General features: G+C 45.2%; 1 protein-coding gene across 1 annotated transcript in view; it reads left to right on the top strand.

Moving 5' to 3' along the window:
* LOC144754856 (polyunsaturated fatty acid 5-lipoxygenase-like) overlaps nt 1–20304 on the top strand; it is an 880896-nt gene that overhangs the window by 720813 nt on the left and 139779 nt on the right. Inside the window, exon 12 of the mRNA XM_078643117.1 lies at nt 2839–2939. Within this exon, the coding sequence (XP_078499243.1) occupies nt 2839–2939 (101 nt within the window). The remainder of the gene's footprint in view (nt 1–2838; nt 2940–20304) is intronic.

Genomic DNA, 20304 nt, shown 5'->3' with positions numbered 1-20304 from the left:
TGAAGAGACCTCCATTCACCACCGGGCCGGCTTCAGTGGTGGTCAATTCACCTAGCCTAGGTTTAATTTTCATCAACAAGGAACAGCGACCCTTCATTGATATTGTGCAATTCAGATTACCCAAGAAACAAAGGGCCCTCTGAGCCCAACCTGACAGAATCGAAGGATCGATCACATGGCCTGACTCCCTGGCATCTTCCACCATATCATATCCAATATTTCAGTAAGTAGCCCCAAAACATCTAAGACCTTATCCTGACAGGAAAGCCAGGAACGGTCCAGGCCCGTCTTAGGGTCTTTGATGAACTTAGTGATGAATGTCGCCATCCTGGCATTGATGTTTGGGGTACTCACCACCTTATTAGCCAATGAGGGCCTGGGGCATTCCGCACTCAGGTGGCCCTGTACCTCCTGGTCCATGGGTTTCCTGATGTGGCTGGCCACATAGTGTGCTACTTTTGGTGCCAGAACACAGTCCCCGGAGCGGGGTTGATAAATGTTTTCCAGGTTCAACATGCCCAGTATCCCTGCGGAGCCCTGGTCATATGACTCTTGGCACCACCCTCCATGTTCCAGGGTCGACTCTGGCCTGATTCACCGCCAGAATCCCCAGCAGGGGTATCAGGCGTATCACTGTCATCCCCGTATTGTCATCTGCTTAGGCATCTGAGCAAGAATCATCCTCAGGGTATAACCTGGCTGGGAATCATTCATCTAAATGCCTTATTAGGAAGGCCTGGTGCAGTCTCTCGAAGGCATCAGATGAGGTAGCGGGCTCTCTAACATGTACATTCAGTCTGGCCTTTTTCTTGCCCTAGATGCTCACTGTGTGACAAAAGGAAGCTGAAGCCTCTGGCCTTCCCCAGTTGGGGAATGCCAACTGGGGATGCCTCACCGTCATTTCCATGATTCGCTGGCTCAGGGGTTGCAGGGCCGAAGAGACCACCCTCTCTAGGGATGCATCTATGGCATCCACTAGCTCCTTATGAATAGGAAGCAGTGACTGCTCCTCCTCCACTAACTCCCAATAGGTATCAAACTCACCTGCCATGGTTGATCAAGTGAAAGGTAGCAGTCAATATTACAGGAATATATCAAAAATAGCAACAAACTCTCCCTAGCCCACCCGGTTAAATTTTGCCTCAGTCAATGCTTATTAACAACCTTTGTTCTAAACGGCCTCTAAATATACTGGCCTTGGGGGAAAGAATCTCTCCGCGGAGAAACTGCTTATATGAGGTATTAACTGTGCTGGAATGAGCGTATTTATGTATTTGTTTATGCGTTTTTATATAGCGCGGATTTACCCGAAGGTGTCAGAGCGCTTTACAATAAGAACAGAACTGATACATGAGAACATTACAGGTGAACAAATTACAAAAGCAAACGCTAAGTTACATGAGGCAAAAGTGACAATCGTGAGCAAACAAAATACATGAGGTAGCAAACGGTGTATTACAGGAGGAAAAAGTGACATGTCTGAGCTGAAATGTGAGGAACGCCATCCTCAGTTCGCCTCGCGTACTCCCTGCGTTGACAGCCCCTCCCTGACAGTGGAAGAGGAACTGTCCGAAGCGGTGAGACAAGCGACTAGGAATGCCAGGAATGCGAGCCCGAGGGGTGCACCTTCTACTCGAGAGACATGCGTGCTCCACGCCCCCTAACGAAGTGAAAACCACACTGCTTCACTGAGCATCTCCCTCAAGAAAGGGAAGACGTGTCGCAAAACTGCCAGAGAAGCCCTACATCAACTAGGGCCATGTGCCACATATAAAGGCCTTGTGGGCCCCAATGCAATGCGCCCCGAGTGGAGAAACCGCAGTGCTCAAGAAAAACAGCTACGGCAATAGTGATAAAAGTTAAAGAACCCACAGGCAAGCATAATAAGGCCTACAGAGTAAACCGAATAAGCAAGGTTCAGGAAAGCACTTATCTGGCTGCTAAGCAGCGAGGAAAGAGGATTTACTTTTGCTTGATGTTGCTTATATGGGACTTATACGATTATACTGTTGACTTGTTGCAAAGACTCATGGGAAATATAGTCTTTGGAAAAAAAAGTGTTGTTTAGGGCTGCTGAGTGGAATAAATGAAAACGTTTAAGCATAATCTGAGCTTCCAGTCCTGCAAATGAATTTAATGCAGCCTATTTTCTTTTGTGTCCCATGTTTTGTAATTTTTTTTATTATAATGGTATTGCACTTTATTCTCACCTGTTTAGCACTGCACGGTCACACCACATGCAGTGTGTCAATTGAATAGACGTATTGTGATAGATAAATTGCTATACATTTACTTTACAATCTGTTCTTGCATTTCCTCCTTTTCGTCTGTATTTGTTACAGTTGGACTTCCCTATTTGTTCTGTTTTCTCCTTCCGTGAAGTGAACCATTGTTATTGATACAGTGTAACCACCCTGGTTCTTGAGGTTATTGCTTGGGCTTTATCCTGTTGTCTGTGACACAAACAGACTTTAGTAGTAAGCATGATTTAATCTGATTGTAGCACTACTTTCTAGACTACTTCACCAATCACTTGTTCCAGTGACAACCACTTTCATAAGATTGTTCTTACATTACTACATAGACTCAAAACTTTGAATGCAAATACTACGAAAAAAATTGTTATATTAATGGGATGCTGTTTTCGAAGTAGGGGAATAAATGAAAGTTGCAAAAATGATGTGTCTCTAGTAAATCTGTAATTGAGATTCTAAAATCTAAAACTTTTAATTTATATTTATATATTACTGTAGTTCTGAAGTGACATTTTTAACCAATACAACTACTAATAAAATAAAAAATGTGAAGTGCTTCACTTATTCAAACCTTATTCCTTAGGGTTTCCTGAAAGCCTCGAGACTCGAGAAAAGTTAATCGAATATGCAACCTTGATTATCTTCAGTGCCTCAGCTCAGCATGCAGCTCTGAACTTCGGGCAGGTATGATAAGTATATGAGTCTAAAACGTCTTCACAAAATGTAGTGTAAAGGTTTTGTCCCAAGTAAGAAATGAAATACCACTCCGTTCTTGATGACCACTACCACAATAACATAATGGACAGGCTCCTTTTGAGGTTATAGGACAAACTGTGCCTAAATCTGAAAGAAACCTTTCCCTCATCTCATCCAGCTCTGTTGTTATTTTCTGTTTTAGGTACAATGTCAAGCACTTGCAAGATACCATGTATGATGTGTTTCTAATTTAGGATGGGAATGTTCTTGCATTTTTTCAAGATGTAATGTCATAGTCACTTCCTGGTAATTTCCATGTTTCTCCTCCTGCTTCCTCTTCAATGCAGTACTTTAGAAACGAGGTGCATCTGCATCTTCAGTCAGACACCACTCAGCAAGCTGCTAACCTGCAGCAGTAAGACCCCCTCCTCCTCTCATGTATCATGCCACGGTAACAAAGAACACCTCCCCCAGCACACCGCGGACACAGGTTAGAGTCAAATCTCAAAGGAGGGAGAGATTCAAGGACGTGATGAGGAAAAGTGATACTTAGAATGCTGGAGATAAAAAGTAGGTAATTTACATTTTCTCTGCACTTAGCAGACGAAGATCTAAAAAGCAGTTCAAATCCTTCGCCTTGGAGAACATAAATGAGACACCAACATTCAGTGCACACACCTGGATGTAATATTTACAGAGGGAAGAATCAAAGTGAAACATGCCATAGCTCTTTCTGCAGGATGTACTACTGATTATCGACCCCCAGAATGTCGACCTACAAGAATATTGTGGACAAAATATCAAGGGACAAAATATCTAATGGTAAGAAGCTTATAGAGAAGTGTAAATTAATTACTCCTAACTCCACATCTACGCAGCTTGAAGATAAATATATATATATATATATATATATATATATATATATATATATATATATATATATATATATATATATATATATAAAAATATATATATTCTATACCTAACGCCATATACTTGTGACTTGGTGATATATATATATTACTTTGGACATACATCCCGGTTATGTTGGTTGATAAATCATATCTAAAACCCCTATTAAAAGTTTTCAAGGGGTTACTTGCCGATCCACGGCGAGATTCTGAGATTAACATATATGTTAAGACTTCTGGTAAACGAAATGGGGTTATTACATTAGTTTAAAAAAATTCTGGTTTATCTATACTTTCTTCTGATCATGACTCTCAGGGTCGCTGGCTGTTGTCTAAGTTGTCGGATGGTCAGCATGAACTGTATGTGATGAATATCTATGCTCCTAACGTTGATGATCCGGCCTTTTGGAAAGCGGTCACTAAAAAATTGAATGACACCCCGCACTCTGGCAATCTTATTGTAGGCGGAGATTTTAATTTACCAATGGATCCTCTTTTAGACAGGAACTCTGCATTTCAGTTTCGTCCTCCTAAATCTCACAAACAAATGCTTCATATGTGTTCCTTTACTCATCTTCAAGATTTATGGCGACTCCATAACCCTACTGGTAGCGATTTTTCTTTCTTCTCTTCGCCTCATTCTTCCTTCTCTCGTATTGACTATCTCCTGGTTCATTCTTCGCTTGTTTCATCCTCCTCTTCTCCGCTTATACATCCTATTTTGATTTCCGATCACGCGGCGGTTACCTTTACATTGTCCTCCTTTGCCCCTAAATTGCGCAGTCGTTCATGGAGGTTGAATACCGAAATTTTGCATGATGCTTCTCAGGTTGATGAATTTTCTAAAGCTATAGATATTTTTTTTCATGAAAATGAAGGTTCTGTCTCTTCCCCAGTCGTTCTTTGGGACTCATTTAAATGCACTTTCCGTGGTCAAGTGATTAAGTGTATGTCCAAACGGAATTCTGATATTAAAAAGGAGCTTACAGATTTGTCTTCTCAAATTAAATCTCTGGAAGCCACCTTTAGACAATCTAAAGACTCATCTTGTTTACAGCTAATAAAACAACTCAAATACAAATATAATACCTTTGTTACTAAAAGAGCTCATATTGGAGTACAAGCACAGAAATCCAAGAAGTTGTTGTTAAAAAATCGTGCTGGGAAGATTTTGGCTGCTCCCTTAAAATTTCAGGATTTCTCTTTTAAGTCCTCGCAAATCTCTTCTATTACTGACCACACAGGTTCTAAAAAATTTCAAACAGGGGAAATACTTGAAGTTTTTCGTGACTATTATAATAAACTGTACACTCCTTCTCATGTTTCCTCTTTTGATCGTTGTCAGGCTTTTTTAACTTCGGTTCCGATTCAGTCGGTCTCGGATGATGATCGTACCTTTCTAAATAAGCCTATTTCCCCCGTAGAAATTATTTCTGCAATTAAAGCTACTCGTTCTGGCAAGGCTCCAGGCCCTGATGGTTATCCAATTTTATTTTATAAAACTTTTCTACCTACGCTGGTTCCCAAATTACAATCTCTCTTTGACTCTTTTGTTAAGGATGGATCTGTTTCTGGTACGGCTGCTGAAGCTACTATAGTAGTGATCCCGAAGGAAGGGAAAGATCATTCGGATCCCAAAAACTTCCGTCCTATTTCTCTCCTTAACATGGAAGCTAAGATTTTTGCTAAAATTCTGGCCAAAAGATTAGAATCCTTTATCCCTCTTCTTGTTCATCCTTCTCAAACTGGTTTTGTGAAAAGCCGTCTTGCGCGTGACAATATACGCACTTTTTGTCATGTTCTCGGTGCTGCCAAAAGATCTCAACTCCCTGCCGCGGCCTTGGCCCTTGATGCGGAAAAGGCCTTCGACAAGGTCTCTTGGCCATTTCTTCGTGCGGTCTTGTGCGCGCACAATCTTGGTGACTCTTTCATTAATATGATAATGTCCTTATATTCTCAACCTATAGCTAACATTAGAGTTAATGGTGCTACGTCGTCGTTTTTTAATCTTCGTCAGGGCACTAGACAGGGATGTCCTTTATCCCCACTCTTATTCTTACTATCTATTGACCCTCTTCTTCGATTGATTGAGTTACATCCGGATATTATAGGTTTTTGTTTCGGGCCTCACTGTATTAAAACTGCTGCATACGCAGATGATGTTCTCATTTTTTCAGATGATATTGCTTTGGCAATCCCTGCTATTTCACATACCATTTCCCTCTTTTCTTCGGTCTCAGGGTATAACCTAAATAAAGATAAGACGGAAATGTTCCCTTTGAATGCCTATTGTTTCCCCTCTCATATCGGCTCAGCGGGCTTTAAGTGGCAGTCTACACACCTGAAATATTTAGGGATTTATTTCTGTTCTACTCTCTATGCTACAACTGCCTATAATGAATCCCAGACCCTCCTTAAAGTCCGTCGTCTTTTGGATACATGGTCTCCGAAGCATATTTCATGGTGGGGTCGCCTCCAGACTCTCAAAATGATGATCACACCGATTATTAATTTTGTTTCATCCATGCTTCCGGTTAAATTATCAGATTCCTTCTTTCGCGAAATCGATGGTCTGACTTCTAAATTTTTGTGGAATGACAAACGTGCTAGACTTGCATACAAATTTTTGTGTCGTCCTTGTGATATGGGAGGTTGCAATTTTCCTGATTGGGAAAAATACCAAACTGCCTTTCTGGCCTCTCAAGGTGCCTTCTGGTTCTCTCCTCCATCTCTTTATGTTCCCTCTTGGTTGCTCATAGAACAAGAATTAGCATCCCCTTTGCCTACTGCCTCTTTTTGCACGACATCTAGTTTACATATCCTGTTTTCTCGTTCTATCATTATTGATACAATTGCTGCGATCAGGAAAGTAGACAGGAAGGTGGCAATCCCTCTACACAAAACTAGGTGGTCTTCTATCTGGCGGAATTCCAAAATTAAACTCAACATTACTCCCACCCTTATGTCCTACTGGGTAGATAAAGGGATCTCTCTTGTTAAACATCTATATGATGCTTCTGATCAACCATTGCCTTTTTCCACCTTGGCGCAAACGCATTCTTTAACAAATCTTGATTTTTATACTTTTTTAAAAATTAAAGTGGCCCTTGCTAAAGTCCGTCTTCATCCTACTTCTTCTATCATCTCACTTTTTCATATTTGGATTAAATCTGGTCACGTCGCCTCCAAAATGTATAAATTTTTGTCATCTGCTTCTCTACCCGCACAGACGGTTGCTCAGCAAAAGTGGTTACACCACTTTGATCCTGCTATTACAGATCATATTTCCTCGGAGACTTGGCAATTAATTGGTAAACTCTCTCTTCGTAATAAAATTGCACCATCTTTAATGCAATCTAAGTTTTTCTCTATTAATCTCCTCCATTGGACGCTTGTGCGTCTTCACTTGCTAAATCTTAAAGATGATAACCTATGCTGGAGTTGTGGTTTATTGCCGGGCGATTTTCACCATATGTTTTTTGGTTGCTCTTTGCTTCAGCCTTTTTGGGACCTCATCCATAAACATCTCTCTCTTATTTTTGGTATTGAGTTCCAACTTTCTTTCCCTTTAATTTTATTGGGACACTGGCTGCCCCCACTCCTCTCCCATTGGATCCACTGGAATTACAGCTATTGGATCTCCTCCTCTCTATTGCGGTGAAAATTATTCTTATGGAATGGAAGTCCTTTTCTTTGGTTTCCTATCATACATGGTGGGCCTGGGTTTCCTTTTTACGCAGTGCTCACACGTCGGTTAATCAAGCCCACCTTTCCCCATCTATTTCTAGTGGGGTTTGGAAAGCTTTGGATGATTATATGGAGTTGTCCTCAAAAGGGTTGGTGATATGTCTGTCTAAGTGTTGTCTTCTCAGTTTTCTAGGCTGGTTAGTCCTGTGGGAATCCTTCCTCTTTTTCTTCTTTTTTCTTCTTCTTTCTCTCCTTTTTCCTGTCCTCTATTCCCTTTCATCCTTTTATTGCTCTCTTTCGTCTTTCCTCTCTTCTTTTATTCTATTTCCTCCCCTGTCCCCATCTCCATATTTGATAGTGATACGCTTGTTTAGTACCCGGCTAGTAGCTTTCCCCTAATTGAATTCTATACTTTATAACTGGCTACTTTTACTTTTATATGCATTTACTTAGATTATTTCTCAAGCTTAGCCCCTGATTGTATAGCTCTCTTGCATTAGTGTATCACTTAAATTGTATTCTGATCCTTATACTTTATATCTCTTCTTTATCAATAAAAAAAAATTTGAAATAAAAAAACCCCCATATATGTTAAGACTATGTAGCATTATTTCATATTTATGGTTAATAGTTGAGAGTATGTGACATGATACCAATACCCGGGATGACAAGCCGATACACGGCATTATTCTTAAACATCAGCTCTACAATGTAAATGATATATGCATTTGTGGTAAACAAACGGACCCAATTTGTACATTCCAAAATGGCGTGACTTTTTGCGTGTATGATGTAGTCCCCTTTCTATGCTATGCATTTTGCCATGTGACATGAATTTAAATACACTGCTGATCCGTGCGCGAGCATCAACACTGACAAATGCTTGCAGCCGAAACGCGTTTGTTGACTCTGAATATTAAACCGGGAGTTTGAACACCAACTTGCCCACGAGTGCTGTTTTCCTAACGTATCTGGGAGGAATTTGAGCTACATATATATATATATATTTTACCTACTGGCGGTCGCCAGTAGGTAGTTATAGTTAGGATTGTTTTCCATAGGGAAATCGCAACATTCTATTGGGAATAACTTTGGCGCCGGTTGAGGAATCTGCCTGTAATTTTCCTCAAATTTGCCTCGCTGCGCTCCACTCCTTTCCTGAAAGTTTGGGGGGGATGTGTCAAGCGGAGGCCGAGATAAAAGGGGGGTCCCAAAACGTGTTTTCCCCATGTTAATTTCCATAGGGCGGTTGGACTCACTTTTAGCTCGAACGGCTGAATGGATTTTCACCAAACTTGGCAAAATTGTAGGGACTGGTAGCCCAATGTGCCTTTGCTACGTCTCAAGATATGTGCTCCAGAGGATTTTGAGTAATTTAGGTTAAAAAAAAATATATATCTATAAGCGCGCCCCGGTACGCGCACCGGGGAGCGTACCAGCGCGCAACGCGAGTTCGCACGCAGAAAGCTGATTGGCTCTCGGGTGTCTGTAAACATTCGAAACAGTCCGGAGCGGCCGCCATCTTGTGTCTCGGTAGGATCGAGACACAAGAGGTGGCAAAAACAAAGGGAGAAATGACCAAAAGGGGGCAGGGTACACCCCCCCTGACCCCCTAGGTTTGATGTGGGGGCCATAAAAGGGTCCCGCGGGACAAAAAAAATGTAATTTTTTTTCGATTTTCTCGGGGGGAGCGTCCGGTACGCGCACCGGGGAGCTTCCCAAATCAAACCCAGTGAAACAGTAAAATAATAACTTAAAGTGTTGCTCCCTCAAGCTCTTTTTCTATTAACATTACTCTCTCTGTGTTCTTCCCTCATGCTCACTCTTTCTTTATTTTTTATTTTTATTTTTTTTTGGTTGCGCGCCCCGGTGCGCGCCCCGGTGCACGTACCGGTACGTGTACCCTGCAGAAAAAAGATTGACAGAGATTCTTTAAAAATATAGGTTTATTTTTGATAAATTAAAGGTAGTTCTAAAAAGAACTGTTTTTTTTATTCTTTTTGTTGTTTTATATTTTTTTTATTGTTTTTTTGAACATTTTTTACTTTTTTTGGGTTTTCTGAACAGTTTTAAATTTTTTTGTATTTTTTATGGGTAGAAACAAAAAACAGGGAATTGTAAATGGCTCAACTGGAGCAAAAAAAACCCAGAAAAAATTAGGGGTTTTTCGGGCACTTATGGTTATCCCCAGCACAGATGATAAGTTTTATACTTTGCTCACTTGCTCACCATAGCAAAGTAACTTTCCACAATATTTGCACATGATTTTAAAAATCGTTAAATTTTGATTGTATGATAGGTATTGTCTCTGTTGCCTCTGAACCCGATGGAGTTGGTTCTTTCGATGTTAAGGGTCTAGATGTTGATGGGGTAGCTTACTGCAGAGGTCCCTTACCTCTGCAGCAGAATAGTTGATTGGGTGCCAACGGATATTGTGCCGAATCATGGTATGATTCCCGAAGGAATATTTTTTGTTAGGGTTCCCCCTGGACAGCTCAGCATCACAAATCAGACAAGTCACCTTCACAGCGTTGACTTTTTTGAAACCCCTTGGGATTCTGTAGAACTGCCATACGAAGTGCTCTTTAGGTTTGTAGGGCTGATTATCTTCAGGCAGGAAATGCCTTGTCAGTCCCTCCTCTTCATCATCCTCCTCCTCTTCTTCTTGACCACCAATGTAATCTTCTGGTGGTCTTTTTGATGGTGGTGGTGGTGGGGCAGATGCTCCAGCTGCTGCTGCTACTGTAGCCATTTTAAAGTAGTAACGATTAGAGACAGAACTCCAAACAGGTCTTCCTCAGTCAAAGGACAAAGTCAGAATAAGGAAAAAAGGTGGGGGCTTTCATCATTTGGAAACCAAAAGTGTTGTAAACCAATGAAAAGTGTTATTTACAAGTCACATGACCAGGGCTTTCATCATTTGGAAACCAAAAGTGTTGTGAACCAATAAAAAGAGTTATTTTCAGGTCACATGACCCGACGCGCTTACGCTTACGGGGGCCCGTTGCGTAAGCGCGTCAGGACGTTTCGCGATCGTATGCGCTCGCGTGTTCTTACGCTGTGCATCATATGACGCATCACGCGGCTACGCGATACGTCACGATGTTGTTTTCGTTCGTGGGAATAGCGCTAACGGGACGCTCACCGGTACGCGCCACGGGGCGCGCCGTTGCACTACGCTTACCGGTGAGCACATCGGTACGCACCTCGGGAGCGCTCCGGGGCAAAAAAAAAAAATATATTACATAATTATACAATATAAAATTCGTTATAAAAAATATTACATTTCATACCTATAGAGATTTGCTATTAAAAAACCTATGAAATTCACAGAAAAAACCATAGGTTTCACACCAGTTATAGTTCAATCCATCAATCATAGCATTTATATAGCGCGCTACTCACCCGGAGGGTCTCAAGGCGCTTGGGGAGGGGGGTCCGCTACTGCTCGAACAGCCAGGTCTTGAGCTGCTTCCTGAAGGCGAGGTGGTCTTGGGTCAGGCGGAGGTGGGTCGGGAGGGAGTTCCACGTCTTGGCGGCCAGGTAGGAGAAGGACCTTCCTCCTGTGGTGGCTCTTCGGATGCGGGGGACGGCGGCGAGGGCGTGGTTGGTCGATCGAAGCTGGCGTGTGGGAGTGTAGAAGTTGAGGCGGTTGTTGAGGTATCTTGGGCCTTGGTTGTGTAGGGCTTTGTGTGCGTGGGTGAGGAGTCGGAACGTGATTCTCTTGTTAACCGGGAGCCAGTGCAGGTCTGTTAGGTGTCCGGAGATGTGGCTGTGTCAGGGGATGTCCAGGATGAGTCATGCTGAGGCGTTCTGGATCCGCTGGAGTCTCTTCTGGAGTTTGGCGGTGGTTCCGGCGTAGAGGGAGTTGCCGTAGTCCAATCGGCTGGTGACGAGGGCCTGGGTGACCGTCTTCCTGGTCTCGGTGGGGATCCACCGGAAGATCTTACGTAGCATGCGCAGGATATTGAAGTACGACGAGGAGACAGCGTTGACTTGTCTGGTCATGGAGAGGGAGGAGTCCAGGAAGAAGCCCTGGTTGCGTGCATGGTCTGTTGGTTTGGGTGCGCTGCCCAGGGCAGGGGGCCACCAGGAGTCGTCCCAGGCGGAGGGCAAAGATCCCAGGATGAGGACTTCCGTCTTGTCTGAGTTCAGTTTCAGGCGGCTGTTCATCATCCATCGGCTACGTCTTTCATCCCTTCGTGTAGGTTGGCTCTGGCGGTGGCGGGGTCGTTGGTGAGGGAGAGGATCAGCTGGGTGCCGTCGGCGTAGGAGATGATGTTGAGGTTGTGTTGGCGTGCGATGGCCGCAAGGGGGCTCATGTAGACATTGAAGAGGGTGGGGCTGAGCGAGGAGCCTTGAGGGACTCCGCAGATTACTTCGGTGGCTTCTGATCTGAACGGGGGGAGGCGGACTCTCTGTGTCCTTCCGGCGAGGAAGGAGATGATCCATTCTAGTGCCTTCTCTTGGATTCCGACGTTGCTGAGTCGCTGCACTAGGGCGCGGTGGCAGACAGTGTCGAATGCCGCGGAGAGGTCCAGGAGGATGAGGGCCGCTGTTTCTCCTTTGTCGAGCAGGGCTCGGATGTCGTCGGTGGCTGCGATGAGGGCGGTCTCGGTGCTGTGGTTGGCCCGGAAGCCAGACTGTGAGAGGTCGAGGGATCCGTTCATCTCGAGGAAGGCGGCCAGCTGCTTGTTGACGGTCTTCTCGATGACTTTGGCCGGAAACGGGAGGAGCGAGATGGGTCGGTAGTTTTTGAGTTCGGTGGGGTCCGCGGAAGGTTTCTTCAGTAGAGCGCTGAGTTTGGCGTGCTTCCAACTCTCCGGGAAGGTGGCGGTGTCGAAGGAGGTGTTGATGATGTCCCGCAGGTGGGGCGCGATGACAGCGTCGGCCTTGTTTAAGACGTGGTGAGGGCAGGGGTCGGTTGGAGGTCCGGAGTGGATGGAGTTCATCGTGCGTAGGGTTTCTTCGGTGGTGATCTGGGTCCAGGCTCGGAGGGTGGTTGTGGGCGGTGCAGGTGCGGTCGTGGGGTGCGTCGGCTGCGTGCTGAAGCTGTTGTGTATGTCTGCGATCTTGTTGTGGAAGTAGGAGGCGAGGGAGTTGCAGAGGTCTTGCGATGGGGTGATGTCATTGTTTTCGGCACTGGGGTTGGAGAGCTCCTTGACAATGTTGAAGAGTTCCTTGCTGTTGTGGGCGTTGTTGTCCAGTCGTTCCTTGAATGCGGTTTTCTTGGTGGCGTGGATCAGTTGGTGGTGTTTTCGAGTGGCGAGCTTGAGGGTGGTCATGTTGTCTGGTGTTGGGTCTTTGCGCCAGGCTCTCTCGAGGGCTCGGCAGTTCTTCTTGGAGCTCTTGAGTTTGTCGGTGAACCATGGTGCTTTCTTGCTGCCGGGTCTGCTGGGCGGGGTCCTCAGTGGGGCGAGGTCCTCTGCGCAGTTGCTGATCCACTTCGTGAGGTTGTTGGCGGCCTGGCTGGGGTTCGTTGAGCTGGCGGGAGGGTCCCGGCTCAGGGATGCGGTGAGCTGGTCGGCAGTAATCTTGTTCCAGCTTCTGCGTGCGACCTGTTGCTGGTGGTGGTGGATCGTGTTCTTTCTGAAGCTGAAGTGGACGCAGCTGTGGTCCGTCCAGTGGAGTCCGGTGGTGTGGCTGAAGGCGATGTCCTTGCTGGAGGAGAAGACGGGGTCGAGTGTGTGTCCGGCGCGGTGGGTGGGGGTTGTCACCAGCTGCTTGAGGCCGAGGTTGGCGAGGTTGTCCAGCAGGGTGGTGGTGTTGCGGTCATTGTTGTTCTCCAGGTGGAAGTTGAGGTCCCCGAGTAGGATGTAATCAGCGGAGGGGAGGGCGTGCGGACTGATGAAGTCGGCGATGTCTTCGCTGAATTGTGTGCGTGGTCCCGGGGGTCTGTAGATGAGGGTGCCTCTGAGGGTGGTCTTGGGGTCGGTGTGGATCTGGAAGTGCAGGTGTTCGGCGGTTGTGAGGGTGTCGACGGTGTTGGTCGTGATGCGGATGGTGTTCCTGTGGATGATGGCGATGCCTCCTCCGGTCTGGTTGCCGCGGTCCCTCCGGGAGATCTTGTATCCGTCCGGGATGGCGATGGCGATGTCGGGTGCTGAGGAGGCGTTCATCCAGGTTTCCGTGAGGAAGGGGACGTCTGGTGATGTTGTGTCGAGCAGGTTCCAGAGCTCCACGGCGTGTCTGTGGATGGAGCGGGTGTTGAGCAGGATGCACTTCAGGTGGTTGGTGCTGGTTCTCGGCTTGGAGGGTGTGGTTGCCGTGCAGGTCCGGATGCCGGAGAACTTGCAGGAGAGGCAGCTGAAGGGCCCGTGGGTGCGTCTCGGGGTGGCTCGGTAGCACCCAGGGATCCGGCCGGTGTTCAGTGCATTGAGTTCGGTGGGGTTGTAGGTCCGGCGGGTGGGCTGGTGTCTGCGGGGACCAGGGGTCCGGGTGCTGGGTGTGGTCCAGGCGCGGACGGGCGCAGACGGGCTTACCTTTGGCGCGCCCGCTGCGCGTCAACGCTGTGCGTTTGCCACTCTGCCATATGTGGAGAGTGGGGGGGGCGGGGCGAGGGAGGAGCAGCTGGGAGGTGGGAGCGGGGCGGCGAATGGGAAGGGAGTCAGAGGGAAGGGGGCGGGGCCGCAGGGGGGGCAGCGGCGGGGAGCGGGCGGGAAACGCGACCGGGGCTGGGCACAACAGAGGGGAAACAAAATACGATTAGGCAAAGGGCAGGGGCACAACAAACGGACAGCAGGGAAATACAGTACAATTAAACCAGGGAGCAACGCACTGACAGTACGATAGGAATTACAACAGGGGGCAATGCAGTGACAAAAATTGCAACAGTAGCAATGCAGCGCAGCACAGGAACTACCGCTACAGCAGACCAGGAGCACAGCTGTGGGCAGCGGCGGCACTCAGCGGGATCGGGGGCAGCCTGGGCTCACTCGCAGAGAGTGTGCGCGGTGCGTGGGGTGACCGGCCCAGAGGGTCAGAGGTCACTGCCCACCACTGCGTGCACTCTGCGATATATCGTCCAGTGGGAGGGAGGAGCAGCTGGGAGGCGGGAGCGGGACGGCGAATGGGAAGGGAGTCAGAGGGAAGGGGGCGGGGCCGCAGGGGGGGCAGCGGCGGGGAGCGGGCGGGAAACGCGACCGGGGCTGGGCACAACAGAGGGGAAACAAAATACGATTAGGCAAAGGGCAGGGGCAAAACAAGCGGACAGCAGGGAAATACAGTACAATTAAACCAGGGAGCAACGCACTGACAGTACGATAGGAATTACAACAGGGGGCAACGCAGAGACAAAAATTACAACAGTAGCAATGCAGCGCAGCACAGGAACTACCGCTACAGCAGACCAGGAGCACAGCTGTGGGCAGCGGCGGCACTCGGCGGGATCGGGGGCAGCCTGGGCTCACTCGCAGAGAGTGTGCGCGGTGCGTGGGGTGACCGGCCCAGAGGGTCAGAGGTCAGAGTTATTAATTAGCATTTAAAAAACCTATTAAATTCACTGAAAAAACCATAGGTTTCACACCAGTTATAGTTAGCTGGAAATTTTACTCGCATAAAACCATTGAAATTCCCACGTTATAGTTAGTTGGACTCACTATAACTTGCGCGTGCAATGCACTGCTGATGATGTCACATATTACATCACTCATGACATGGTCAGTGACATCACTCATGACATCACTGATGACACCATCCTTGTGACAGAGTGACAGACCTCCTTTCACTGTAATGTAACCCTTGAAACACATATTCAAAAATAGAAACTAAAATTTTCAAAAAAATGGAGATACCCATACCAGTTACAACAACCAATTCAATAATTCCACCATCTATATACACATCCACTCATTCACCAACAGTTATATATAGTCACTCATACATATACTCACTCATCATATGTAGTGATACACCTATACATCCTGTTACACACCGGCAGTCATCCAAAAGTTACTCTCACACATACTCACACATGCAAATAAACTATTGAACATCCATTTATTTGCATATACAGCTATACACACACTACCACTTTACTTCTAAGGAAACTTACACATACTTACTCTCTTAAACAATCACTTATAGAAAAACATACTTATTTAAACAGGAACTCTTACAATCTCTTACTCTCACATATACTCACTTATATACATCAATATTCACATATACTACATTAAAACATATGTAGTTACTGATAAAGACACTAGTGAGACAGTCATTCACTCACTAACACACACATATACACACTCATCCACCCATACAGTCCTGCACATATGCTGTCTTCAAAACACATACAAACAGAGTCAGTCATTCATGCATCTATGTGCTAAGTAATACCTCCACCAAACCATACAAACACTCATACTGATACTAAAAAAAACATCTAATAACCCATATACATACACATGTAGCTACTCACCAACCCATGCAGCCACTTATACACAAAGTGAAACACTAATACATATATTTAAATATTTAAACATTACTCACTAATATATGTATTCACTAAGATACACTTAATAAGCCAGTTAACCAATCAAATTTTTTTTAAAAAAACATCCATTTAGACACTTATTTAAACATTTATTCTTCCATCAACTTTTACATATACATATATAAAACCTTCTCATCCCAACCTTGGTGGGGGACGCTGCACTTTTTTTGTTATTGCCTATATTGCTATGCTTGATTGCTTTCATCTATGCAACTGGTTTAGAGGGTCCATATACTCATCACTGGGGCTGCTAGTCCTGCCGCGCCTAGGGGACTTGTTTGATGCAGGTAAGCAGGCCCTCTCACTCATGACTGTGCTGCCCACTGTTTAACTGGACACCTAGTACACTTTTGGAGAACCCCAGTGACGGCCTCACAGTGCCCATTTCACAAGGTTCCCCCAGCACTCTTGACCTACTCGACGTTCGCTGTGACAGCTGTTACGCTCTCAGAGCACTGGGGATGCACGTCCTGCCATCCTGCGGTGTCACTAGAAACTGACAAGTGGGCCCCTGAGTGGAGCCAATGTATTCCTGTGAAGTGGATGGTTAACGTGCAGCGTGATGGGACAGCTGCAATTATACAGGGAGCGCCTTTGAAGTCCTTCACAGACAATGACTGATGGGTAGGTTATGCTGGATCATCAGATGTTACCATCCCCCAGTTTCTATAAGGGACAAATTTGATTCTATGCTGGCAGCAGTGGAGAAGATTGGCACCGCTCTAGAGACCACAAGAACCATCTTGAAAAGCAGTATTGATGCAGTAACGTCGGATCTGATGCTACTTAATGGGGAGCACCACAAGCTTGCAGACAAGGTACATACCCCTGAGCTGACATTTGAGGAGCTTCAACTATGAGCTCGAGAAATGTACTTTATGGTGCGCCCGATGGCACAGCAAGTAGCGATCATGGAGCGCCGCATGGAGGTTGCGGAAGGCCGATTGCCCTGCAACAATGTATGCGTTGTAGACCTGCTGGAGGGGGTGGAGGGATTGGATGCTGTTGCTTATGTGGAGCAATGGTTGAGGCAACTTGAGATGACCTGCGTGTCATTCTGTTCTGTTCTAAAAGGTTCTTTGTTCTAGAGCTTCCACTGTGTTCAAGGGTCCTGAGAATTCCCACAGGTCAGTTGCTGCTGGCGCTGTGTGGATAGGACGTTTTTATCATAGATACTTAAAAGACATTAAATAAATCTACATCTGTTGAACTCCATCGGGTGTACCAGCATTATTACACTGGCGACGATCCTGAGCAGAACCCTCAGCTGCGTTGTTTGCTGATCTTTATCTACTTAATCTAGACGTCCTAACACACTTGGAGTACCTCACTTTGTTGTGAAATTGCTTATTTAATCTTCAATCAAGATGAAGGTACGGTGAACTATTTCTATTCTCACTGCTCGAATTATCGGCGATTTAGTTTCAAAATTGAAATCCTTGAGCTTGCTTTATCTCGGCCATACTCGCGGCCCTTCCTTTGATGACACCAGCAAGTCTGACGCTTCCTTACGCAAGCAGCGCCTGACGTTGTCATTCAGGAAGCTTGTGTACACTCTCTGAGAGCGATGCTAAACAACACCCGACGCTGCTCACCACTCTCTGATATTCAGCCCAGCGCATCATTTTTAATGTTTTACTGGCTCTTGCAGTAACCGGAGGCTTGTATAAAGTCTGTGAGAGCGTTACTAAACAACACTCTATGCCGCTTCACTACGCTCCAATATCAAGCACAGCGTTTTGTCATTAAGCTCCTGCAGTAACAGCTTCACTTTACTCAGCCAGTTGATAACAATGCGTTGTTGGTGTTCGCCTACATAATCGAGACCACACAAATCATTGTAGCAGAAAAGGCCACTTTATTCAAGACAGATACATTTCCCATCAAATAATCCATTTTATTATAATAATGCAATTTGGCAAATAAAACCGAAACCATTTGTCATCTTAAATTTGCAATATATAACATCGCACCAAAACCATCAATATAATTTTCTTGTGTCACAATACTGAATTAAACTTCCCCAACCTTTTTTCTTTAAATTCTTCCCCTCAATTTGTTCTCACTAAACTCCCCTCCCCCCCATGAAGGACTGGACAAGCCCTCTCTAGACTTATCCTCCCTTGAATTACACCCCTAACCTCAGCTAGGGATTATCATGTCTTGAAGTGGCAAACTAAACATTCATATAACATTCCTCTTTTTTTTTTTGGGTGGGTGGGTGGGATCTAACTAAAACGCGCCCTGCCGCCTCTGCCTTGCGCTCCTACAACTACCTGCCTACGCTTTTTGAACTCTCTAGCGCACGCCCCCTGCCTGACACTCCCTCCGCTAATCCCCGTATGGCCCGTTCACGTGCGCGAATATCCCCTGAGGGCCCATTCTCTTGCTTTATTCTACTTTCCTTCATATTCTGGAAAAGTAAGCCCTGCACGCTGACGGGCACAGCATCTATTTAATATATTACAAGCCTGTTTTACGCTGATGGGCACAGCTTTGTTTAAATTTTACTGAGAATCTTTTGACACTCATGGACACACTCTTTATTTATATTGTGACCACACTCATCTATTGCTGATGGGCACAGCTTATTTTTTCAGTTACTTTATTTATCAAAATTATAACAAGTTCTTCTCATGCTGATGGGCACAGCAATTAAATACATTTCAACGAGGCCTGTCTAACGCTGATGGGCACAGCATTTCATTGTGACACCTTACACATATTTAATTCTTATACTTTATATTGTGACCACGCTCATCTAATGCTGATGGGCATAGCTTATTTTTCAGTTACTTTATTTATTAAAATTAGCACAAGTTCTTCTCACACTGATGGGCACAGCAATTAAATAAATTAAAATGAGGCCTGTCTACAATGATGGGCACAGCATTTCATTGTGACACCTTACACCTATTTAGTTCTCATACTTACCTTGCATTTCACGCTGATGGGCACAGCTTGCCATACTGCCTGTCTTCTACTTGCATTCATAATTGTGATCATATTTAATTCACAAATCTAACTGGTTTTACACACTGACAGGCACAGCTTATTTTACTTACTGAGCTTGACGGTGATGGGCACACCATTTCATGTACCTCCGCTATTAATATTACTGTGTCAAACACAGTAATTCTTAACATCATCCTACTTCTTTTGGTAACTGAAACACCTTTCGCTGAAATGCAAAACGTCACTCCTCCACCCTTCTTTCCAACAAATCCAGGTGAGCCTTCCGTCCGCTGTTCACAATGGGAGAAGATCTTCCTCAACTACGCTAGTGTGTGCGGAGTGTCATTAAGTGCAGCACGGAAGTCAGCTTTACTTTTACACTGCCTAAGCTAGGAGGGGCAAGAGGTTTTCGCACATCTACCTGACCTTGATGACACTGAATCCTACAGCCTCAATGAATTTTAAATCTGCTTGATGAAACTTGACAAACATTATCTCCCAAGGTCAGCACTATCCTAGACGGTTATCACTTTGGTAAACGTCTACAACAACCTAAAGAGTCCTTTGAGGTTTATGTTACTCCACTTGTAAGTTTGATGGCGCACTTGAAGAACGCATACGTGATCAATTTATGCTAGGTTGTGCAATTGAAAAGGTGAAAGATGAACTGTGGCAAAAAGATTACCCCAAACTTGATGAAGTCATTCTAATCGTTAAACGCAGTGAACATTCTCTTGCTTGTGTTGAAGACATGAAAACAGAAAACATCACTCTTAACACAACTTATGGTAAAGTCCAAGTTGTAACTAAGCCTAAGACATTTAAGCAAAATTAGTCTCAATCTAAGGCTTTTAAGCAAAATTAACCTCAGTCTTCATGGTCTAAAAAACCTTTCACTGAGAAATGTTACCGCTGTGATAGTTCTGGTCATTTGGCCAATGGCAAGTCGTGCCCTGCTTTGAATGCTAAGTGTCTTAAATGTGGTAGAGTTGGTCACGTAGCAAAAGCTTGCAGAGTGTCTAAATTCAAGAAGAACAAGCGGGTGAAGGAAGTGTGGATTCAAAATGAGTCTGACCCGGATGAGTTACATTGTGGAGAATTCTTGACTCAAGCTTCTTTGAACACGTGCAAAAATCCAATTGAAAGTGTTCAAATAAATTGTCATCCAGTTAAAATGCTCTTTGACTCCAGGGCAAAGATAACTCTAGTGCCTAAGTGGTTTTATAAATCAACCTTACTGGGTAAGGTGAAGGTAGTCAAGCCTGATATTAGGCCGCTTTCTTATGGTGGTCAACCTATCAAGTTG

Source organism: Lissotriton helveticus, chromosome 5_1, assembly GCF_964261635.1.
Source record: "Lissotriton helveticus chromosome 5_1, aLisHel1.1, whole genome shotgun sequence".
Lineage (NCBI taxonomy): Eukaryota > Metazoa > Chordata > Amphibia > Caudata > Salamandridae > Lissotriton > Lissotriton helveticus.
Note: the sequence above shows the minus strand (reverse complement) of the source record. Positions and strands in the feature narration are given on the sequence as shown.